This window comes from Apteryx mantelli, chromosome 29, assembly GCF_036417845.1.
Source record: "Apteryx mantelli isolate bAptMan1 chromosome 29, bAptMan1.hap1, whole genome shotgun sequence".
Lineage (NCBI taxonomy): Eukaryota > Metazoa > Chordata > Aves > Apterygiformes > Apterygidae > Apteryx > Apteryx mantelli.
The window spans coordinates 1,957,684-1,982,995 of NC_090006.1; the positions used below are offsets into that span (position 1 = coordinate 1,957,684).

A 25,312-nucleotide genomic window follows, 5' to 3' on the forward strand; every position below is an offset into this window, starting at 1 on the left:
ACTATGCATGTAAAATGAAAGACAATATGAGGCCAATATTTTATCAATTAAACTTCAAAAAAAGGTTGGACTGTTTGCTTTAAAAGCAAAGATTCAAGCATATATTTTCATGACTTTGGCCACCCTCATTAAGTTGGCATGTTATGCAAAATACAGTAATTGAACACTTAACAAGCTTTGCTATATAATGCTCTTACTGAAGTCCTTTTGATAATACGCATGGTGTTGCTGAAGAGATGAACTAATTCTCACTTGACACTTGTGCATAAATGATGATGAACTGAACTTGGAAGATGCTATTAAGTATTATATGAATTAGCTACAGGCAGGATTTTTCGTCTTTCCAAAGTGCAATTTTAAATGCAATAACAATAAAAAGAACGGTCATTTTGTACAATAGAAACAAAAATGCTACAGCACAAATGAATGTCTAGAGTTCTACTATCTGTTGTTCATCTCCTTTTCTTCCCTTCTGAAATCAAGAATCCCTGAGAAAAATAAGATTGTTCTTAGAGACGTATGAGCAACTTGAGAGATCAAAAGTATTATGTTTATTTTGGTTTGGGGAGGACAGTGAGCTAATGGAACTGAGATTCTGAGCTAAGTGAGTTGTTTCAGTTCTTTGTGTTTAAGCTTCTCTCCATAAAACTGGAATATTGCTCACTTTCCTTGTAAAGTGCTTTACTATCTAAGCATCTGAACTACTACAGCCTTGTACTGATGTAATCTGATCTGCTACTGTCTTCTCTGGAAACAGGTTCTCAGAGTTACATGTTCCGTTCAGGTGAAATACGATTAAATTAGCTGATTCATACTTTCATAGAAAGCAACTGTTCTAAATGCTCTTGCCTGAATATTAAATGCAACTTCATCTGCATGCCAATGGAATATCCTAGAAGAATCAAACCTTTCTTTCTTTGAGATGCTGTATAAGTAATGAGTGATACAGCTTTGTAGCAGGTAGACTGAATGTCTCCTCACCTGTGGATACCATGAATCTAGGCACAGATGTCTGGAGTAGTAAATACCAAGATGTTTTAGGTTACTGTTTTACTGAGATACATTCTAAATGAGGAGAGGAAAATGGATTTAGTTTGTCTTGTGTGGCACACGTTGGACAGACAAATGTTAGGGAGTTGGAATGGTTATGAAGGCGAGCAGATTAGGTTTAAAAAAATGACAAGTGCCTTGCTCTAGCTTTATCAAACAGGTACCTATTGTAGTCGCAGACAAAATTGTTTCTACAGAATCGGAGAGGAAAATTTTAAAAATTTTGTTTTGGCAAGCCCTTGGTTCCTCATTTTGAGGAGAGACTCTGAATTTACAATCAGGACCTTTCAGAAACCTGCATTCTGTCGCATTTGTATCTATGTCACCCTACATTTCCTTATTTCAGGCTAATCGGTCACGTGACCTGGGAGCAACAGTGTACTGTGTTGGTGTGAAAGACTTCAATGAGACACAGGTAAATGAGGCATTCGTTGTGTTTAGTGGGGTACTTGGTGAAGGTGGATGTTGGGAGCACAGGGACTCAGTCCTGAATTGCTTTCTCGAGAGGTCTTCTGTTCTTTCTGTTGGCTGTGGGGCAGCCTAAAATGACTACCTGACATGCCTTGGTTCTGTGTGTTGGGTTTAAGCCCTTATGGAGGGGAAGACCAAATGCAGAGAACTGTCTCTATCTGCATGCCACAGTGACTCTTGCTAATGGAGGAGGAAAGACAGATGAAGAGTATCAGATTGACTGGGCTTAATTTAAGCTCTAGACCAAGAAGGTTGTGAGGGTTTTGCTTTTGCAATGTAGTTCTTTTTCAGAGATGAAAGCTTGATGGAAACTGAAATGTTTTGGGGAAATATCTCAATTTTGTGGAGAAACAATCAACTTCATTAAAGACACTAATGTTCTGGTGCATTTTCAGATTGATGTAATAGATCAAGATTTCTAAATTTACCACAGGAATTAGTGTCCTTGAGGTATTTTTTGCCCCAAGTGTAACAGCTGACAACATAACTTTCCACCATGAAAAATGTCTCAAAATAAAAACCCAAAGAATAGTTTAGTGCCACCTCCTTTGAATCAAAACCAGAGACTAGCGTAGCCCAAAGAAAGTAATAGGAAAACCAAGGAGAGAACAGGAATGGCAGAGGCACGAGATCTAAGGTAGTTGACCTCAAAGATAGCCGCAACTTGAAGTCATTGAGATACTGGAGAGATTGTCTGGAGTTAGATGACCAAGTCTGTTTGAAGTCCCAGAAGGCTCTACCAGGCAAGCTATGAGGAATGAATTTGGGAAACTATAGAGAGCCTGGTTTACAGAAACTGCTGCATCTTGGCCAACGAGCAGTGAGCAATTTTAATATCCTACTCGGAATAGGGTGGGAGGGAGGAGATAGCTTGGAATATTTCTTGATGGACACAAACCAGGAGGTTGGCAGTGTGATGTTTTCCTTGAGAAATGGGAGCTTTTGCTGATACTGCTAACCTTAATTGATTGACATGAGCTGGAGAGGTGGAGCCCAGCGGGGTTCAGGGAGGAATGTGTGGCTAGTCTACTGCCTCCAATTTGCAATGCTCCAGGAGAGGCCAAAGAGGCCTGCTGGGTGATGTTACCTCTGCCATGGGAGAGAATTACTATAACAAATGTTGGCCTTGCGGCAGTAAAACTTGATTCTGCTCCAGCAAATGCATGGAGAGCTCATTATTTCTGAATGGGGCCTACGTTTTTGCCTTAACTCTTACCATGCTGTTAACAAATGAACCTGCGTGGAGCTCTTTGCAGGTGATGTCCCGGTTCTCCTTCTCTTCCCTCCCACCACCTTGTTACTGGCCCTCTTTCTGTCACGTAGGCATCAAAATGCCCTTCTGCTCCCTTTCCCCATTCAGACAACACTTCCAGTTACCTCCCTGCTTTCTTCTCCTTGGGTCTGAAATGGCTGAGCCTGGAACAAATGGTTCAATCTGTCCTGACAGGAAAGATGAATCGAGCCTAGATCTCTGGATGGGGGAATAACTTGCCGTTCTTTTTTTCCCTATATGCAAAAATACTGAATCACTTTGATTACTTGCCTGCTTTAAATGACGTAGTGCTTTCCTGTATTGGTGACCTGAAATGTTAGAGCCTTGATGGCCTGTTCACATCAGGAATCTATTGTGCTGGGTGCTTTACAGTCATGTAGGAGATGGGTTTTTTTATGCTAAAAATCATTAGACTCTGGGCACTGGTGAAATCCTTGTTTTGTCTTGTCCTTAAACTTAAGGAAGCCTTTTCTGATTGCCAATATAGAGCTTTCTAAAATCAGCCAGGCTAAAGGTATCAAGTTTTCAATGCTTGGCAAACTGTAATGCATTAGCAATCCACACTGAGTACTTAAAGTATTTGTTTTTTACTTGCAAGTGAATGAGTCTGAAGAACTCTTAACTTGCTGCCTGTTGGCTAATTTATCTCATTCTTTGCGTTTCTGTTTTATTTACTTTTGCTGCTCTGTCAGCTGGCTAGAATTGCCGACAGCAAAGATCATGTCTTTCCAGTGAATGATGGTTTTGAAGCTCTTCAGGGGATCATAGACTCTGTAAGTATTTTTAATCATGTGTTTGCTTGTGTGGATGGTAGTGTTTGTGTTAGCTTGAACAGCGGAAGGCCTAATTTTCCTGTGTTCGCAAGGACCTAGTGCTTGCTAATAAACCACTCAAAGGTTTGGTCTCAAGAAATTGACTTTTGTTTGCACTAATTTTGCTACTTCAAGACTGAGTTCATAAACAGGTCACAATAGAGGAAGTTTTGAGTACTTCTCTGATTTCTTTTCCCAGAAAGAAAACAACTGACCGAGAGCCCAAGTATTTTAATCTTTCTGTCTCTCCCTCCTTAGCAGAAAGTACATGTTTGAATGGACTAGGTACATTGCTACAGTTTATAAAAAGGCTGCTACTGTCACAAATGAGGCGGAGAAAGGATTAGGTCAAAGTGGGTCAGCGGAAGCATGTTAGAGCACACTCCTTTAGGTGAAGAATTAGGGCACTCCTTGTCTCTCCATCCTTCTGTTTGTTTAGCATCCTTTCTGTCTTCATGGATGTGCCGTACTGCTTACCTGTATGGAAATGGGAAAAGGATCCTGCTGTGCATACTGAAATCCTAAAAACCTCGTTCTTTTCACTTGGCCTCTTGACGAATGGTCCATATTCATTTCCCCCCCCCCCCCCGTTTCTCTATTCAGATTGATCAGCTGTTGGTATTTCCTGTAGGGCTTCACTGAAGCATTTAAGAATCAGCCCATTGCTGAATGGCTGGGATACAGGAGCTAGCAGTTTAGCTGACAAGTAGAGGGGCGGCATGGATTGATCCCTTTCCCATGGCTTGTGTTCGAGTCATGCAAATGGTTCCCTGGCCTTTACTGGGAAATAGTGAAACCTCCTATGGCTTCTGTTTCTAGCTCTAAAACTGAGTGACCTAATCCTGCTTCACCCAGGGCCAGTGCTTCCTTTGACTGAGCTGGAAAGGCAATGTACAAAAGGATATATGTACCTTTTTTATATTATAAGTGTAAAATGTGCCAAGCACTCACTAGGAAACAGTATGTTTTCAGATCACTTTCTGTATTTTTTTTTCCCTTTGCTCAGTTCTGTCCAATAACCATTCTAATTAGATTGTTTCCCATGACTACAAAGAAGGATGGGAAATCCTTTTAGGGACATGTGTTATGTTCATTTTGGTACAGGCATTTTAGTTGATAAAACACAGATGAAATTTACAACTTTCCACTTCAAGCGAGGAAGGGTAGCTTCACCAAGGGGGTCTCGGATTTCTGTGTTTACAGCAGTTGCACACTATTTTGACCACGTAGTACCGAGCAAAACTGTTCCCTCAGCACAGGCTCAATTTTCCTGTGCGCTCTTGCATGTAGATGGAATATAATCCTTCAGTTATTGGTTTTCCTGGCACTCTTCAAGTGTGGAGCTACTGCCTCAATTCTCTTGGACAGTCAGGTGTTGCATGTCATTTAAGAAAGCAACAAAACAACTAAAAACACTAGTTTGCTTCCGAGCCCTGCGTTTCCTTTGTAGCTGTATTTAATGAATTCCAGAAGCAGTTGTAACTTCCTTTCCAGTTATACTTGACAGAGGGAAGCCTTCAGCCTCCAAGAACCTAGGCAAGAGCCGCTTTGGTTGACTGGTGCAAGGTTTACCAGCTCTAGAAGGGAGGGTTGCAAGGAAATGTAATTGCACAGTTATGAGTTTATCTCGCTGATAGTGGTGTAGTGTTGTCATATGGGGTCATGCTTCCTGATGATCCCTTCTGGAAAGTCAGAACCCAGCATTTATCCTAAAAAGCAGCTAGTGCAGTGTACTCGAGTGGAGTGATGGCAGTAGACTGGGTGGAAAGGAGGTATGTGAAAGGAATGGCAAGAAGGGCATTAGTTACTTTCTAGAATAGCTGTAATTCTTATTGCTGCTCAGAAAACAAGAGCTGCTTCATTCTTTGTTTTGTTGTTGTCCTTGCAAAGCACCTCTTTCTTGGGGCAAGCGAGGTGTTTGTGTTCACAGGAGACCATTTTCATGTTGAAAGAGCCATGAGACTTGGAAGCTTCGCTTGATTCCTGTCTAAGAGTTGACACAGCAAGGATACTCAGCCGTGTGTAGAGGGGATTGGTCAGGCTTGTAGCTGCTGGTTGAAGTGCCAGGGAGACTGAAGGAAAGGAAACATGAAATGATGAGTCTGGGAGAGATCAGGGTTTGAGTCACTTCTGAGAAGTGGGGACTTGGATTTGCTCAGGCCTGTAGCGATTTCGTATGAACTGTCCTGCATTCCTGCTTAGACAGCCCGACTTTGCCCTCCTCCCCTCCATCCTGGGGAGCAAACCTTTCCCCACCCTTTGCGTGTACAGAGGCGGTGGACTTACGGGTCCCTCTAGGATGGGAAAGAGTGGGAGCTGGGGAGAGGTAGGGCTTGAGGCCAGCTCTCTGCTGGGCCTCTCTACATCTGCTGAGCAAAAGTTCAGGGCGGTGGGTCGGCAAATGTTCTGGTACACCTGCGCTTGCTTTCCGGCCAGTCTGCAGGAGCTGCTAAGTCTTGGAAGCTAGCAGCTGTAAGGGGGATATCTGCTCTGTGCTGTCAGAGGAAGGTTGTACCCGACTGTCTCTGTGCACCACTAAGCTATTCAGGCTGTGCCCTGGAGACTGTACTTATATGAACTGAAAATACATTCCCATACTGAAGTCATGCTTAACAACCTGATTGTTAGAGTGGGAGCTAAAGGCGTTTGGTGTGCTGTGGGTTTTGGTTCTTCCTTCTCTCCTGTGAATTCCTGTGGGATTTTTATTAAGCAAATTGCTTTCTCTGTCCCCCATAGCAAAACAGCCACTGCTAAAGCTTCGGCTGAAGAAATGCATTTAATGGGGATTTTGTGTGTTAGGAGTGAGGGAAGAATCTGGTAGAGAAACAGACAGCTGATTCCTATAAGCTGGAAAGCAAATCGAAGGAACTGAAGTACTTCATCATGCTGCTTTTTTTTTTGTTGTTGCTGTAGTTCCTGTGAGGAATTTCTGCAGATCATACTTGTCAATTTAAAGCAAATGGAGCAAGTCTTACAAGGAAAACCTGGAGCTCTGCTTTATCTACTGCTCAGTATGTCTGTCTGCTATGAGTGGTGAAGGCAGTGAAGCACAAAGCAATGTGAAAGTCGGATGATACTGTCTTTGCTTTCCTTTTAGCCTCTAACCCCCCAAACCATTGACTTAAAGAGCAGTGACTTGGAGCAAGAGTACTGCCTGATCTTTGCAGTGTGTTAAACGGTAACACTAGTTCAGAGCTGATCTCGGAGGCATACTCCCAGGTTCCTAAGATAGGATTCTCCGAGCACAGTAATACTAAGTAGCTTGTATTGCGAGACTGTCTTCTGTCTGTAAACATTGTGCAAATTATTCATCTTTTTGTACCATCTCATGGTGGCGTAGTGCCCTTGCAGTATTTTTCAGGTCCTGTCTCAACTCTTAGAATTGGTATGGCAGTTCAGTGTATACCTTCACCCCAAGAAATGTTAATTGGAAATGTATTTTCTCCAAATACTTCTGTTACGTGAATGTCTCCACTTCTGAGGCAAAGCAATCAAAAGACAAACTGCAGTCCTGGATATGCGTAGTGTGGTAACTTTTGTGAGAACTTGACATGAGCATCTGGTAGGCCAAGTACGAGAAATGTGGTGATGCTTTTATACTTTTTTTTGAGGTAGTTGTTAAAGCTTCACCAGCAAATATTTATACTGCATAGTCTCTGGTACTGGGAGAGCTGATAAGAGTCCATGCATATGAGGCGCATGAGAGAGTGATGTCCTTGGCAAGATGCATGTCCTGTACGTGCAAAATACTGTGTGCAAATTTGTAAGTCAGCTGTCTGACTTGCCACTGACATGTTAACTGTGCTTTACATGTACACTGCCTAACTTCAGCAAGCTTGGCTTTAGAAACTCCTTCTGCAGTCAGTAAGGAAGGAGAGGATCTCCAGAGGGCAGTTCAGAGCAGGAGCTTCATGTAGGTATTCTGAATCTGTCTTCCGTTGGAGCCAAGCTCTCTACATCAGCTAAAGAGAAAGTCAACAACTCAAAGCATCTACCTTACCCTATCTAAAGTAGAGCAGTGTGAAACCCCCAGTCCCGACTGTATAGTGTTTCTCATTACTTTTAGTGGTGTGTGATCGCACTTTCTACTTCCTCTTTCTTGCCCCCAATGCATCTTTAAAAATGACTTAAGTAAAATAAATTCTTTAGCTCATGTAAATATTATTGGACAGGAAACACTTGATGAAGTAAATTACTATTTTGTAATTGGCAACAGACTTTGCTATTTGGTAGTTCAACAGAGCTTGATATAATGAGTACCGAGCCTCAGACTGTAGGTCATTCACAGTAATGCTGATAGGCAGTAACCATCCATTAAACTTCTACATCCTGCTTGCTAATGAGAATTCCCAAATTCAATGAAAAGCTAATAAGAAATGTCCAGCTGCTGTAGTGAAGTAGTCTGGCTGCATGCTCATGGCCCAGTATACCAAATAAAAGCTTTCAGTAGCTTCAGAATTTCATTCCCTTAATTACCCACGTGACCTCCAGGGTCTTGCCTGGTTCTTGGTCTTCAATGCATTGCCCAGCAGAAAACTGAATTAGTCACGGGCGGTGCTAAATTCAGTTCTCCCCTGGTCAAGGGAGAACCGTGACAAATAATGCCATTTCACGCATTCATTGAGGATTTGTTATATTTTGTATTTGGAGTGTCAACAAATACTAACAAAATGATCCTCCCAGGACCCTGTTTGAGGTTGGAGCATAATTGGAGCCCCTCAGAGTACAATAGGATGCTGATTTGGGAAGCTGAGCTGGTCATTAAGCATGTGCTGCTGAAGACAATAGGGTGCTTCCTCATCAAAAGTAAGCGTGTGCTTTGAGGACTTTTCTGCATGGGTGCCAAGGCAAGCTGCCTTAAGGCCATGCAGTTAGATACCAAGTAAACCGGAACTGGAGCACGGTAGTTCTCTCTAATGAAAATAGGCTGGATGCAGAATGGTTTCTCCGTTGTATGCTGTCAGTGATTTATAGACATTCAAGTGGGAGATTGCATCACCACAGTCGAGTGTTACTTTGTTTTCCTGGGGAGCTGGCACAGAGTGAGTTAAGTGCACCTACAGCCCATGCAAGGCTGTGCAGCCTTCAGGAAGGAAAGAAACGGAAGATTTGATGAAATCTTCTGCCTCGAATAAGTTGAAGACCTTTTGAATGTGTTTTTATAACAAGGGAGAGGCATAAAGGAATTCCTTTGCAATAGTTACTGCTGCCTGATTTTCACTTTATTAAGTTAGAGGGCTTAGAGGCTTGGAAACTTGGTTACTCTAAATCAAAATAAATATTGCAACTGGCACTGTAAAAAGCTGTTAGGGCCAGTGTTTTATATTCATGGAAATGGACTGGACTGGAAGGGAGCTTTGCATCATCTAGTTGAGACACCTGCTATTCCACCCCCATCAGAGCTGGCTTACAGCATGATTGTTTGCAAATGACTGAATAGAGTTAATGAAATTCAAACTGTTAGTCTTGTGGGTTTTATTTGATTTTTTTTATTTAGATTTTTTGTTAAGATTATTGTATTTTTCATATTTTCCTTTTCCAACCCATTTGCCTCTTCCTCTTTTCAACTTTGCTGGAAGTCAATGAAGAGGAGGAGTATGTGTGTGTGTATAACCAAAAAAAATGGTTTGGGAATGCTAAAGGTGACAGGAACAAAATCTAAAGGGGAGCTGAAAAAAATGTGAAAAGAGTCTGTTTTTTAGATAAGACCTTTCTCAGTGGAAAGGGAAAAATACATAGTTCTCTTAGTTGTGCTCATTAGCCCCACCAGTCATGTCTGGAGAAAACTGCTGTATCTTCAGAAAAGCAGAACCTGGAATGACAAAGGGGGGAAAGGGTAGAGGACTGTCACAGGATGGATGAGTAGATAGCCACAGACAGATATGTTGGAAGAGTTTCTCCTTATTTCTTGCATATTCTTTTTCTTATTCTGCCTTTCAAGTTCTTCTAGTGCTTTTCAGCTCTCAACTATTGCCTCTCCCTTTCTCTTTTTTCCTCTCTCATGACAGTTCCTGTATAGCCTCCTTGTTCCTGCAAGTCTCCTCTCTTTTCTCACTGTCAGACTGCCAGCGGCTCAGACGGTCCAGGTTACTTCAGTCCTTTGGTATTCTTTCAGCTTCTACCAACCCTGCTTTTGTGTAACTCAACCTTTTGTTTAAAAGTTTGGGGCTGGGTTTTTATTTTATTTTTTAAAGAGAAATTCATTGCTACATGGGTACTTCTTGCAATGAGGTATTTCTGAGGTAGAGACCCATGGTTGCAGAGAAATACTAGATTGTCTCTTTTCCTAAAGAATTTATTGTATTGGTTGCTCTTCTTTCCTTACAGATGTTTCAATTTAAAGTTGGGAAAATAATTTTTGTGTTGGATTTGAGTCATAATGCTTGGCTGACATTTACTTGCCTCTTGGAGCTGACCTAAATTTTGATCGGTATTACCTCGTCTAGGGGCCGCTCAGCCCAATGCTGAATACCCACAGCTCTCGGTTACTGCTGCTGTTCTCACAGGGGCTTATGGATGCTGTCATTAAGTTTGCTGACTGTGCGCAGTTAAGAATTTGCGTTAGTCTTCATAGCAGGGGAAAGGCTGTTGCTTGCAAAGAACAGCTTGAGCAATTCTAACGCAGTATGAGAATAGACGGTATGCAAACCTAGTGTGCTCCTCTTGACTTACAAGCCATTTGCCAAGTCTGATGTTGAAGTATTTGTTTAAATCACGGTCTATATGTAAAATGGCTTAATGCAGTGCCAACCCTTACGAAGACATGCTGCTTAGTTTAAGCCTCTTCCTAGCTGATTTAATCTGAATGCAAAGAACCCTAGTTTAAATTTTTAAAAAAAAAAAAAAAAAAATTGTCCATGCCTCCTGATTTGAAATGCCAGTGAAATTTTGAGGAGGCACTCAGATGTGCTCTCGTGGATCAGGCTAGAGTAATTTAAGAAGTTACAACCCCTATGCTGGGACTCGGGAAGCAACAAAATGAATGCTCCTAGGATGTTTCAAGGCAAAGCTAAACACCTTAGTTTAATCTTGTGAAATATTAACTGCAATTTTGGGCTCTGAAATAGTGTAGGGTTTGGGGGAGGGAAGTGTGATTGCAAAGTGAGGGCAATGACTCTCCGCCTGTCTAATTTAACCTTTCAGAGTGCAGCTTGGTTGTTCCAGGTCATGGCCTGCATGCTAACTTGTGTCCTTGACAAAGGCAAGTTTGTGCTGAGATGCTGGAGATTGTTGTGGGCATCGGTTGCCTTTCCCATAGTGATAATGTACAGCCGAAGAGCAATGACACCTGTATGGTTGGCTTGCAGTGAAAAGTTGATACAATTGTGACAGGCTCAATTTACAGTGTTAAGATTGGTGAGAATGAGTGTTCTCTCTCCCTCTCGAGTGTTCAGATTTGTTTGTGCCTTTATAGAAACAATTCTGAGATACTTCATCAAATTTCTTTTGTCTTTTAGATTTTGAAGAAATCATGTATTGAAATTCTGGCTGCAGAGCCTTCCAGTATATGTGCAGGGGGTAAGTGTAAATTGATGTCCCAGTCATTTATGCCGCCTAAAATAATTATACCTTTCCATCCAGCTCTAATTCCTGGAGAGTGCAGAAGGAACTAATTAAGTGGAGTTAAATCTCTTGCTGCTTTTTGTGAAATTCCACCGAAGTCTGGTTCTCAGAGCCATCATTTTGTTTTTTAATCTTATAGTAGTTTGCGTGTTTCCCATTTTTGCCAAGTTATGTGAGGTGGTATTTTTTTCTGGCAAAAAACTCAAATTTGACAATAGAGTTTTTGCCTAAATTACGGGTTTTTTTAATCCAAGCAGCCTGTTTTACTCAGGCTATGCCAAACTTGAAGTAAAATGCTGCAAAATTCCAAAATCAAACCAGCAAATAAGATTATTTTTGTGTTTCAATTTAGAAGTTTGCAAATTGATCTTACAGGATTGAGGGAATTACTTTTTTAAAAAAACAAATGAAAAAACCTAGTGAAAGTCAAGTGAGCAAGCCTTGAGCTAAAGGGTTCTAATGTGTTTGAGAACGTCTTAGGTGGCGCAATGACTGTGAACACAAGTATTTAAACTTCATTCAGCTGACTTACGTGAATTGTACTGCCCACCTTTTTTGTGCTCATTCTAATATGATTACACTATGTATGTTGTGGCTTTGTAGTCCTGGCAAGTATATCTGCATTCAATAAAGCCTAGCCTTTTTGGAAGAAAGCTCAAGAGCTGTTTTTAGCATCTGCTTCCTGTGAATTTTTCTCATTTTATGAAGTGGATCCTGACTGTTTTTTTAATGTGTAGCAGTTCATTAAGTGGAGAGGTTGAGACCAGAGCTGAAGTGTATAGAGAAAGATGAGTCTGTGACAAGTTCTATATCTTTTTTTCTTGATTTGGAAGACCAAGTAAGAAAACTAATTGTTACTAGTTCTTTTTTCACTTCCAAAGCAGCTGCTTTATTCATACTTCCTGAACTCCTTATTACTGGAGCAAGTATCTGTCTCTGTTACTAAACATACATAGTGATGTTTTCCTAGCAGATTTGAGACACCAATGTAAATGCCCAGTAAGTACCGGGGATCAGTTGTGCATTCCATGTGTGTGACTACAGAAGTGTTTTATGTCTTTTGAAGCTAAGGTGGCATAATTGATGTGAATTTGCTTGGTGCTTGTAGTTTTCTATTTCTGATTTTTGGCTGGCCATTTAAATAGTTGCTTCATCCAAAAAAGCTTCAAAACAGGGCTCTGTCTACCTGAGCATAGTAGATGGTCATCACCATGACAGTATCTTTGCCAAAGTGTAGTAAGGTCACATAAGTGATTGGGAGAGGAAATTATATCAAGTTACAGATCATCTTTCAACGCTTAGGTAATGTCATAGATCAAAAGATTATTTATAACCGTGATTTATAATCTCTAACACTTTCTAATGTGCTTGCAAGTTGCTTATACATCTTGTCACTCCCATTTACTGTGTCTTAATGAGAATTTAGGGTTAAGGTACAGCTGTATCCAGAAGAGCCAGCTAAGAGGAAATATAGAGAGGTTTTACATAAATTGCTCACGTTGGAATTTGGCCAGGACTTCTCCGGAGGAGTGATGTTAACTTTGAAAAACACCAGCAGTTACTCAAATGCAATTAAAGGCCTCATCTCTGAGTTCAGGCAAAATCTCCATTGCTTTCTAATTGCAACAAGTTTCATCGGTTAGGACTTTTGAGACTAATGAAAATGCTGTTGAATATGAAAGTTACGTGCATTGGTGACTTTGGGGGATGAATCCTTGCTCGGCTAGCTCTGATGCCCAGCATTTTCTTTTGTGCACCTCCCTAAAGAGCAGCGGCAGAATGTTTTGGGGCGGGAGAGAATGTGAGGGCTCCATATTACCCTGCTTTCACCCAAGACCCCTCTTGCACTGTGGACTGGTCCCAGACTGAGTGATGCACCTTCAGCACAGCACATCTGCCTGAAATGTCAGCGTCCCTATGGTTTGGTTTTGTATCAATACCGAAATACGGGGCTCATACTGGATCTGTTCATTTTGGTCCCAGAGACAGGATCATCATGGTTAATCTGACGTCATTGACTTTGACTGTACTTGAACTCTCATTCCCCAGCAGTTGAGACTTCTGTGATTTCTCTTAAGTATTTATCAGCCCCCGCACCCCAGAGCAGAGCACTTCTTCCCGTGTTCTTCCCAAATGCACTTGGACGACGCATATTGGGCCTGCGAGGCAACTTCCCTGGCTAGATGTGATGGGATGCTTTGCAGCTTGGCTGTAAACGAATGAGACCTGGAACAGAGCCCAGATTCCAGAGCAAATGTGCTCTTTTGACAAGTACAGTGTGCAAGTCCTTAAGGGAGATGAAAGAAGGTGACTAAAGTGCAAGGGGAAAAAACTTTGAATCAGCAAAAATCAGGTTCAGTGTTGCTGCTGGCATTTTTAAAGCCATGGTGGTGTGTTTTTGATGCACTGAGTGCTCCTGCAGTGTCTTTGACCATGAAACATTGTACATGTTTGCACATTCACAGAAGAAGGGAGGAAGAAGACTTGTAAACGTCAGCGGGGATTTTCTGTGAGTGTCTCTCCTTTTAGATAGTAACAGGAGCGGGGGCAGCTGGTTTCTTTGCCCGAAGCAAAGTGCCACGGGGAGCTGCAGGGGCTGAGCCCTTATGTCTGCTTGCTGCCAGAACTTTCTGGGATTATGGCCCTGTTTCACCATCTGAAAATCTGAAAATGGTACTTTCTTCAGAAGGCAGTCCTAATGCTGATGGCTGCTGCAAGTGTGTAAACCTTTCCCAGTACTAGGTTCAAGTAGTTGGAATATTATTGGAAAGAGGACTGTAGAGAGGGGTCTGAAAGACTTGTGAGGGTATGATCTCATTTTTCAGCCATGCTTGCTCCAGAAAAGACTGCTCAATTCAGCACTCAAGTGTTGATGACTGTCCCTGATACTTTATGCTAGTGCTCCAATTGCTGTGACCTTGTAAAGTTGATCTGGTAGAACAGCGAAGAGGGAAACTTGGGGAAATGGCCACAAGATCGTAGGCTGAGGTCATAGTCTCTGTCCAGGGACTAAAGATCTGGATAATACTTGAAATCCCCTGTCACTGTACAGAAATGAGTCCAGCCAAGGATTTACGGTCATTCCGCAGGCATGTGGGGGTATGGTGTGACAAAACTCATGGAAATGGTGACAATTTTGCAGGTATCTAGGAAAGCTGTGCTTGAACTGTTCCAAATTATATGCCACTGGATGATTTTTCCTTTCCTCTAGAAAGTACTTCTGCTTTTGTTCACCAAAACTTTGTGCCATACAAAATGGCGCACTGGGCGGTGGGGAGTCAGTTTGCCTCTGAGACTTGAAATGCTTGTGCTGCAGGTCAATTAAAATTTTTGTTTTTTGGAAACTGGAAATAAAATACAAGTTGAAATGGGGCAGGGAGAGAAAGGAAGTTCCATTTTTAACTTTTTAAAATTTAAAACTGTTTAAAAATTGCAAATTTTAGCTTGAGACATTGCAATTGAAAACTTGTGACAGACTTGCTTTGTCTACATGAACATTCTTTGCCTTGATAGAGATCCAATAATCTACTGTCTCTTTTGCTACAGAGTCGTTTCAGGTTGTTGTGAGAGGAAATGGATTTCGACACGCCCGTAACGTTGACAGAGTGCTCTGCAGTTTCAGGATCAATGACACCGTTACTCTCAGTAAGTTGTTTTGAGGGTTTTTTTCTTCCCCTGATTCCCTGCACTGGTAGGCTTTTGCTTGCAAAACATTTTAGTTCTTCAAAAACTGATTCTGAAGGTGATAATTATGAGATGAGGAGCTATTAAATTTGCAAAATGGTGTGAAGCTGAGGGAAAGCCAACCTCAGCCCATGGCTCCAGGAAGAGTTATTAGGTGGGAAAGAATGCCCTTCTAGGGGGAAGGGTAATGGGATGTACTGGACAAAGCTGGCTGAATGTAAAAAATGCTGCAAACCCAAAGAAAAGCTTGTCTAATTCCTCTTTACTGTGCAAGCTTTTGCTCTAGCTGTCGGGAGTGGAAGAGATCTGGCCCCATTGGATTATACAGCCAGTGCTGAAGGCTTCATAAAACTGGCCCCAGTCACTTTTAGTGCAAAACCAAAAAATTTTAGGTTTGGTTGCTAGAACAGACTATTTGTAGCACTTCTAAAGCTTTTGTTTGCTGTTTTTCAATTAAAACGTGAGCATCCTGTATCAAAAAGATAATTTGGGTGAAAATTTCCACTTTGTATAGGAGTTTTTTGATTAAAGAAAGAAGCTGGCGGATTTTCAAGCAGTTGTATTTTTTATGCTACGAGAAGCATGGACATTTATAATGGGAGTCGTAGGATCTACTACAACATCACTCAGCATGACTGAAACCCCTAAAGCTGCAAGATTTAGGAGTGCCCATGTGGTCCTAGTGTAGCTTGGCCTGGCCTTGTTTCAAGTCCGGATCATCTCTCAGACCAGAGATCCCTTTGAGAGACTTGTGCTGTCAATAGGCTCTAAAAGAAGACTGATTGGGTCAATGTGTGCAATATTTCAATTTTAGGACCACCACAGGCAGGATTTGCAACCTGCCTGGGAGGGGATAAAAGCTAGGTCTGGCTTTTTACGTTCTGCCCTTATATCCCTAACAGTTCCATAGAATCATTTTGAATATGGTTAAAGCTCAACAATTTTTCTTATGATGTGACTGTTTTTCTCTAAACGTTGTCTCAGACAATTGGACTTATGGCCCTGAGGTTAAGGATTTTTTCTTTTGTTTTATTTACTAAAAGTCCTCGGCTGAGAAACCTGAAGGTCAAAGGCAGTCTCTTAGGAAGAAGACTGGCTTCTATTTTTCTTCCTCCTGGTGAAATATATGGGCTGGTGTTCTTGCTGTGTGTTGCTGTTAGTGAAGAGTCCTTTGTTGAAAGCTTCAGAGGAGGCCAGCAAACATATAGTACAGGTGAAACTGCATCCTGGACATTAAAGGGGTTTGGGCCTACTCTGCCAGAATGTGGGTGACTTGCATTAACAAATCTCACCCAGAGAGCTTGTGAAAGAGCTAAGAATAAAATGCACTTACCAGTGTTGCAGCTCTAGGCTGCAAACCTAAAGAACATCCTTGCAGGCACTTAAATGAGCCAGAACAAAAGAGCCACATCTTCTCATTGCAGTAATATGGCACAGCATCTCAAACTTGAAAGCTACAGTCCGAGCACAAAAAGCGATATAAATAAGAGAGAAAATTAACAGCAGCGGCAGCAGTTAAATTCAAGAGTTGCTTTTATGACTGTAAAATAAGCAGCGGTCTGGCTGACAGTCATGTCAATGTTGCCTTTAATCCATTGATCCTCAAATGCCCTGGTAAACTGTTTTAAGGGGGACTTTACCACAGTTAGTGTTCCTGGGACTGATAAGCAACCACGGGAGGAGATGGGGCAGCCTGTGACAGAACTCGAGCAGCAGATGTGAGCTCAGAGGGGAAATGTGCCTTTCAGAGAGGTGAAGATGATGCTAAAAACAGTCCTTGCAGTGGACTTGTGGCAGGAAGGACTTGTGGGGCACTGTACCTCATTTGAAATACTTTTGGGAGGGGGGGAAATCATAAGCTCAATTAAAAAAAACAGGGGTAGTAAACTGAGGTACAGAAGGAAAAGGTATCTGCTCCAAGTGTCTGGGTCTCCTGAAATCCAGCCTTTCTCCTGGTTTATGGGGCTTCTTTGAAGCAAGTGATTTGGTGCAGGTCTGTCTTCTCAATGGCCTATTCTTCATTCACTTCTGCCTCCAATAGCTGTCCAGCGGTTCTTGTCTTGGTCCTCATTGTTTTGTGAGTCCAGGACAGGACTCTGAGCCTAAACAGAAGGCCAAGGTGTGGGGCTAAAACTCCTGCCTGCTTTGTGAGGTAGGGAAGTGCTGCTATTGCCATCTTTCTTTTCTCTCGCATGTGAAATCTGTTCAGCACTTGATTTGCTGCCCCATGTTTTTTCTGTCGGAGGAGACCTGCTTTCCTGTCAATAGCTGTGAAAGTGCAGTTATGTGAGGCTTCATTAGCTGTGACCTGCCATCTGTGCTGCTGTTCCTTCCCAACCACTTCCCAGCTGAGCTTCCTCGGAGTGGCAGGCTCTGGAGCAAGGCATTCCTGGAAACATCCAAAAGTCTTCACACAGCTAAGCAATATCATCCATCAGGTTTCCACTGTTCAGTGTGTCCTGCCCATGGAGACGAAAAACATCCGGTGTTGCCAATGGGAGGAACTGTTGAGAGGGTTACCTCACTCCCAAACACTGTGACCTGGTGCTGGTCAGGGCAGGGGGAGGAAGAGGAAGACTCATTCTTCCCCTTTTGTGTGGTGCTCGTCTAGCTGAGTAATTTTTGGTGCGTGTCATCAAATTTTTCATAGCAGCTCTCAGGAAAAATCAAATTCTACTTTCAGTGCAATCTATGGGGCTTTTTGTTTAAAGCTGTCTTCTATGTCCACAAAAAGATCATGGCAAATGAGGATGAGAGCCAAATAGATCCCTCCGCCTCTGACCTCGTGCACCGATTGTGTCCTGAATTGATGCATAGGTGAAGTGAGCTCATCTTCCTTGGCACTACACCAAAACTCATCAGTTCATTTTGCGTAGTCCTAGCCTGTGTTTGATGCAGTGACCGGAAAGCAAGAGGCCATGAATTCCATTGGAGTTCAAACCCTTTACTAGTAGAGGGAGCTCAACAGTTGCTCATTAACATTCTCAGACCAAAGTCTCTTCTGGTGTAAGCTGGCAAGGATCTGTTAACTTCAAACTATTCTACAACAAATATATCCCAGTGTTTTGCTTTTCTGGAGCCTGCAGCTCCAGCCTGTGTTCTCAGTGCCTATGTGGCACTTAGTTGCAAACAGTTTAGTGTAAGAGTTAACTCGGAGTTTTATGGAAACCTTATGGAGACGGGATAGCTCAGCTGTTTTGTTTGTTTGAAACCTCTCAGCCTCTGATTGTATCAGGGAGGGAGGTATTTTTAAAGATAACATTAAGCCAACAGTTCCTAAAACCTTAAATTATCCCAGATGGGGCGTAGACCAGCACAGCTAGGATTTGCTGAGGTTAAGGGCATGAGCTAATAGATTTTTATTGGCTTTATTGGCAGAGAAAAGTGGCAGGTGAAGAGAGTATCTGCTCAAATGTTCATAGTTATGGGATGAAGAAAAAGAAAGAGGAACATCTGTAGAAACCATGAAGAATATTTGGCTGGGCAGGACTGTAATCAGCTGCATGTTAAACAGCAGGGTTTTTTCTGCCAGCAGCATTACCTAGGAGAATTGGTTTCAGACTTTGCAGAGTTAAGACTAATTATCCAGTGACTTCTGACTGCTTTGTGGTGCTAAAATATCTGTGTCTGCCCAGATTGTGCAGGATCCAACCAAGACAGTTCTGGGCATAGAGGCAAGCTCTGTCCAAGGCAGTTTAAAATTGACTAGTGAGGTGAAAGATTGGTGAGGAAACAGCATGCGCTTGACAGAGGTGGGACTAGATCTTTTGCATTCTAGTGGATGCTCTGGACACTTGGCCAAACTGATCCTTTGCGCAAACAAGCGCTAAGTACTAGAAGCAAGGGACATTAAGGCAAAGACAGCGAGGGCAGGGCTTTGCATGCCAGATATCGGCAAAGCGAGCTGTATAGGGAACTGCATCCTGAAGCTGTCCATCAAATGCCTTCTGTTGATTCTCTTCTCTACTTTTAACACCTGCCAGAGCTCTCTATTTTCCCTGCCTTTCCCTTTTTCTCTGGCAGCCTGGTACTTTTCTTGTGATATCTTCCTTGTCTTCTCACAGCCTGGTCACTCTTAGTACAGGAGCCTACTGCTCCGCGGCTCCAGTCTTTAATCTCTGTCCATTTCCCCACTTGTTGATCTTGCTTTAAACCTTGACTGAATCTTTTCCTTGTATTTTTCTCTTGGAATTTTTTCCTCTTTCCACCACAGTATTAATGATGTCTGCTACTGTGTACAAACTAACTCCCTCAGGTATTTTGGTGGATGTGACTTTTATGAAGGGCACAAGAAACTACACCTGTTTCTTCTAGGAGAAGTTAGACGCACAAGCTATGTGAAAACAAACCAAGCTGAGCTTAGTATCCTATTTTGAAGGGTGGCCCAAGTTGATGATTAACAAGGAATATGAAAGTAGGAGAAATGAAATCATGCTTCCCTCAAATGCTCCCCCAGGCTCCAACAACTTGCAGTGCAGGGGTTTCTTAAAGGAATTCCTGTGCCTTTACCAGCCGCCAGGAGATTTCTCTTCTGTGCAGCTGTCCAGGCCACATGAGGAGGAACAAGCACAGGGCGGTCCAGCGGGAGCCTTTGGCTGAGTGGCCCAGCGAGGAGGGGGAATCGCAGGGCAATGTGCTTACCTAGCTCACTTCCTATTTATACTGTACACTACTTGGCGGGGAAGATGGTTGCTCAGTACAATGTCAGTATCATGTAATAAGCTTGACAGAGACCTTAGAACAGCTCCGTGAGGTCAGATTGGAGCTGTTGTAGCGCTGGACCAAGGTACGCCCATGAAAGACTTCTGCTTGGGAGTGACCCTGTTACACTGGAGCGTGTGCTGCTGTCCTGAGTTGCTAGTTGTGAGCATGAGCAAACTAGCAGCCTGGTGCTCGCCCAGTTTTGTTAGTCTCCTTTAAGCATGTGTGCTTGCTGAACACAGAATCGTAAGCACAGCAGATGAACCCATCAGAGAAACTGCCTCCTTCCAGATTCCCCCCTTCCATTTACAAATTGTTATGAACGTTGAATCATGGTTTTGTGCTTATCCATCTCTTCCCCCCTGCCCCAAATCATTCCCTAAGTCTGCCCTGAATGACTTTGGCATTCAAAGCACATGTATCCCTATGCAAAGCAGAGCAATTAGAACATGATCTCAAATGTGGTTTTCATTACAGCATTAACAGAGCATGCATTTCTTGTTTACGGGCCCTTTTCGTAAGGCATCTTCTCTGGCTCAGAGTGTTCCAGTATCTCCTTTTCCGCATTCCTACCTCCCCACAAAATGGGTTTGCAGTTTTTTTGTTGTTGTTTTTAACAAAACAAAAGCCTTTCCTTGGAGAGCTGTCATAAGGCGTGGCATAAGAGGGAGAGTCAGCCAGGATAAACAGATATTATGCTTTGGAAGGTGGTGTGAAGTTTTTCTGAGGTATTTTTGTCTTGCATCTTAGATGAGATGATGAAGGAGCAACAGAAGTTCTACAGCTCATGATGGCTCAGGACTAACCTGCACACCTCAAGTGGGCTGAAGTACCAAGTGAACAGCCTTTGAGCACCGATGTTCCTGAGGGAGTCCTGTGTGAGAGCAGCCAGACCTCCTTTCCCCTCTCCCTCCCTGCCCTGGTTTGGCTGTATTAGTCTAATAAGGACTATAGCTGTCTTTCCCAAAGAGGCAGAAGACCAGGTCAAAGCTTTTTTTCTGGGATATGTGCTTTAGTCGAACACAAATCATAAATACAAGGATAACGGAAGGAAACTGTTGGTTCGTGACAGGCAGGAAATCTGGCAAAAAAATTTTTGCAGCCTTTTCTGGACTAAAACATTGATGATACTGAGAGTCCAGCAACTAGCTAGGGGTAGTGTATTGGGGTGGCAATGTGAAAACATCTGTGCTTTCTTGAAATCTTTGGGTAGGCTCTTTGCAGTCCCTATTCAATCTGCTAGTTGTTTCTTGGAGTGAATTGGTTAAGCCAGGAAAAACCTGTTAACTTCAGCTGGGTTATGTGGCTTAATGAAAGTATGCTATCTTTCTTGGTCATCTTGTTTGCTTTTTGTTCCTCTCTTCTGTCAAAATTTGCTCTTCGGTGTTAGAAACAACATGCATATATTGGGGAGGGTTATTAATATTATGGTTGGAAAGTCCTCCAAGTCCTGGCTTGCCAAAAGGTTACACCCTGCTAATGGCCAAAGAAACCACTCACTAATGCTGGGATTAATAGATTTTTCAGACTGTAGATAATTGCTAAGACTCGTGGAAATGCTGGGCAGTGAATTAACAGGAAGATCAGCAGTAGGAAGTACCTTGTTGAAAGGATGTCCACAGAAAGAACAGATGTGTTTTTGGAGCAGGGTGAAACAGCTCCCTTTTCTCTGCACCCCTGTAAATTGATTACGCCTTAGGACTGGCCAGTTTCTTAGTTCCCTGTGTGCTATGTCGTGTAGGCTGGTGGTGTTTTGTTTTTTCAAATCTTTTTAAATACTGTGAGAATCCCATTTGACTTGATGGAGTAATTAGTGGTACATAGGTGAGGAGCAGGGTGTGCCCTTACTGTGGGCAGACTTTCTTCAAAGGTTAGGCAACGCAGTATTTCCTCAAGAAGCCTAAACTCTGCACTTGGTTGGTCTTTGAGATGTGCTCAAGGTCTGGGAGACCTTTCAGTAGCATTGGTGAAGGAGGCCAAGTGACTTTTGCGAGGCTACACAGCCGGCTAGCGGCTGAGCTGAGAACAGAATTCACTTCCTGTCCCTGACTTTGCTGCACATCTAGTCAGAGCGCTCCGCCTCCTGCCTTCCACAGCTCTTCCACTAATATTGTCAGTTGAGACAAGTCCAAACCACAAAGTTCAGATCTGGCACGAGATCGACAGTTTGGGAGCATTCGGGCTCATCTCTCACTGCACAGGAATATAGTAAGTTTTTTCTGTAGCCTACAAAAAAGGCAACATTCTTTCAAACGCATCCTGCAGATACAAACTAAATAGCAGATGAGAAGTGTTTTGTTTTGTTCAATTTCCCAATGTAAGTCTTCCAGGAAGGAGTCAGATGGCCAGAGTTATGCAAACCAAACGGATCCTCTTTTGTTTAGAGTAAAGAAAAATAGTCACTCATTTTTGTGGTGAAACACAAACATTCTCCGAACAAAATAATCTCTTCTTGTAGCCAGCCTGGCCAGCCATGAGAGTCCCCTCTTGAGACTGATAAACTTCTAGAGAGGCATAGATTTAATGCAAGTTGGGGATGGGAAGGGAGCAAAAGAGAAACAAAAAGCTAATGGAATAATCCATGTAAAAGGCCTTGCAGAACTAAACCAGTTTCTGGTGCATGGGACATTCTTTTGCCTTGGTTTTCAGTGTTAGTGAAGGAAAACAAGACATTGGTCTTCGTTTCTGCATTGTGTGCGCACTGAGACAATGCCATAAAATCATGGGATTTAATTATATCCTCATAAATCAGGGGTAAGAACAGGGCCAGATTTACCACCTCTGTGCATCTTCTCCACTTGTGCGAAGTGGGTGGGAAATGCTTCTGTTCTTTTGGTAGCTCCATTGCAAAGCTGTGAGTGCCCTTATATGAAGCAAGTTCACAATAAATCCAGCGCCTATGCTCTAAACAATATGAAGCGCGTGGGATGTGCATTGTATCACTATATCACATAGTTTAAATGCCTGTGGTCCGTCGATCTCTCTTCTGGTGAGGCACTAAACTTCTAGATGGTATAAGGTGAGCATAACAATGTCCTGCACTAAACCACATCCACTCCCAAAATCTGTCATAGTGGAAATGCAAGTCTGTGTTCTTGCACTGGGGCTGTGGAAATTCAGCAATAATATACAGCGCTTTCCAGGCCAACAGCAGGACCACGGGTCTAGAGAGGGTTGCAGAAGCTTGAAGACCATTCTCAGTAGCCAAGCCATGATGTATAAGTGAGGCCTGTTGATGAAAGCCATACAGCTGGCTGAAATGTTTCATTTTCAGCTGTTTGCCTGTGTGTGTCAAATAGTCCTTTAAAAAAAAAAAAAAAAAATGCTGGGGGCAACCCAAAAATTCGAGCATGTGTATATATTTATGTATGTGTATGTAGGTTTGGGACTGCCGGAAGCTAAAAACAGGGGGAAAAATAATCAATGAAGGCTACAAGTTCTCATTGATATTTCCATTTTCTTAATGGAGTATAAAAAATGTTCCCTAAACTGCTGGAGGAAATCTTTTTTAGTATATTACTGCCAGAGCCAAGTAGTACATCAGTGTGAAATAGGAATTATAATGTGTGATATGAATTACTGGAGCAATATTAATGCTTTTTAAAATTTCATATTTGGTGGCAACCTCTCCTTCAGAAATGTCTGAGAGAATGCTTGACGGTGAGTCCTGCGCCTGCAGTAAGGGAACAGACTCCTGCAGTCTGCAACTCCTCCCTTTATGCCTCATCTACTGTAGGGAAACATGCTGTGTGGCCCAGCTTCTGCAAGAGCTTTGAGCTACCCCCGAGAAGAGGGCCAGGATCAGTAGTGTACTACTGCTGTTGCTCTAATTGTTGTTAGACGATGCCTGTGGGAACAAATGTATCTCAGCTGCAAGTGAAGAGGGAGCAAGGCTCACAGCTGATACAGAAATTACTTTTGATAAGGTTACCATGTTCTCTTTGGGTTTGAGTCTTCACTGCTTTTCCTCTTTCCATTGGCACCTTAAATGGAATTGCAACTTGCACAAGTTCCCTCAAAAACAAAAGACCCAGGCAGTCAAAATAGTTCAGCTCTTCATTAGATGACTAAACAGTTTGGCTCAACTTTCACCCTTGCTCCTTTCCCCTGTTGCTGTCAGCGATACCTGCTGGACAATGAATGCTCTTTATATCCTTGATTCCATGTTGCCGGTGTTATGCGCGCCCTGAGAAGTTAACTAAGCACACTAGGCAGTTGTGAAAAGACTCTTGGTGGTGTCTTCCCCCCCACTAATGATGATTGTTGGAGCAAACAACCCTGCTTTTTGTTTCCCTGTGAGGCATAAACAGGGAGGAAGTGCTGGCCCTGCAAGTTGGAGAAAGGGCAGAAATCTGTCAGGAAATGGCAATGAAAGCCTTCGAACAAAATGGAAGTTTTAACTGGAAAATTTTGGGAAATTGATTATGTTTGGTAAAGCTCTCATTTTGAATGTATATAAGCATCGCTATGGAAGGCCCTAGAGATTGTTATAAGCAGAGCTGGTAGAAAGCTTTCCAACAGTGACATACCTCTGGAAAAATGCTGAATCAGCAGAATCAACCCGTTTTGTGGGAATGTGGTTTCCAGCCAAGGAGGGGAAAAAAAAAAAGGAAACCAGCCTGTCTGTCTGCCTGGTTTTCTGCCAACCTGCATAATCTCTAGTCAGCTGGCAAACAGGCTGGGAAGTTCCTTGGGATCCCCATTTCTCCGGTGACCAGCAGCTGGTATAAAATTCTGTTTCAACTCTTCAAAAGAGGACTGTTAACTAATGTTTCTGTTTCCAAAGCAGTCTTCTATTGATAATCTTTTCACTCCACTTCCTAGAATCATAGCGGAATTTAGGTTGGAAGGTTTAACTTAAGTTCAAATGAGTCTTGTCTCGAAGTGTAAAATTTTCCACAAAATGCAATTTTCTTAACCCAGCTACTTCCAAGTGTATGTAATCTGGTACAACTCCCTATGAATCTGCCATACAGAGAGGCTCGGATAAGCTGCTCTGAACATTCAGAAAGCTTTGCATCTGCAGTTACGTTGTGGCTGTGATGTGATAGTTTTCAACAGCACAGAGTAGCTGCAGGACTGGTGAGAATGCTGCCCGCAAGCTGCCTGTGACGGTTGGTGTGGGGCTTCCAAGTACACTGAGGCTTTCAGCCCTGCAAAGGCAGGGGACTTGTCTTTGCCAGCCCTGTTGCAGGAGCGAAGGAGCAAAGGGCTTTGCGGGATGTTGTCACACAAGGAGAATGAGAGAGAGCTGTGACTGGAGCCATGGCAGGCTGCAAGCAAGACAGTTTTAATGAGAGCTCTGCAAGGAATGAGGAAGGAGCATGGCCACCTTTCCGTATTTTTCCCCATGGGGTAAATGCAAGGTGTTGGCTCTTCTTTTGCTGAGGTGCACTTACCTTGTGTTTATTATGTAACACCATGGGCTAAAAGTGCGCACAGTTACCTCAGAGCAGCTACTTTGCAGTAGCTTTTTATCTCACACACACACACACACACACACACAGAGTTTGTGTTTGATCTGTTTTGTGTACCAAGAGTGAGAACAATGTTACTCTAAGCTTGACCGTGGAGACCTGTATTACTGATGTGATGATAAGGCACCATACCCTTTCTTTCTTTTTCCAGATGAGAAGCCTTTTGTTGTGGAAGATACCTATTTACTCTGCCCGGCACCTGTGTTACGAGAAGTTGGCATGTATGTTTGCTTTTTTCTTTTTCTCCCGACATTCAAATACTTTTCCTATGGGAAACGACA

The 25,312-nt window shown here is 42.7% G+C and overlaps 1 protein-coding gene across 1 annotated transcript in view; it reads left to right on the plus strand.

The window, feature by feature from the left end:
* The window catches only part of ANTXR1 (ANTXR cell adhesion molecule 1), a 107,270-nt gene that overhangs the window by 18,206 nt on the left and 63,752 nt on the right, over positions 1–25,312 (plus strand). The window contains exons 7-11 of the mRNA XM_067312435.1: positions 1,397–1,465; positions 3,487–3,567; positions 11,064–11,124; positions 14,716–14,814; positions 25,183–25,252. Coding sequence (XP_067168536.1) covers positions 1,397–1,465; positions 3,487–3,567; positions 11,064–11,124; positions 14,716–14,814; positions 25,183–25,252 — 380 coding nt within the window. The remainder of the gene's footprint in view (positions 1–1,396; positions 1,466–3,486; positions 3,568–11,063; positions 11,125–14,715; positions 14,815–25,182; positions 25,253–25,312) is intronic.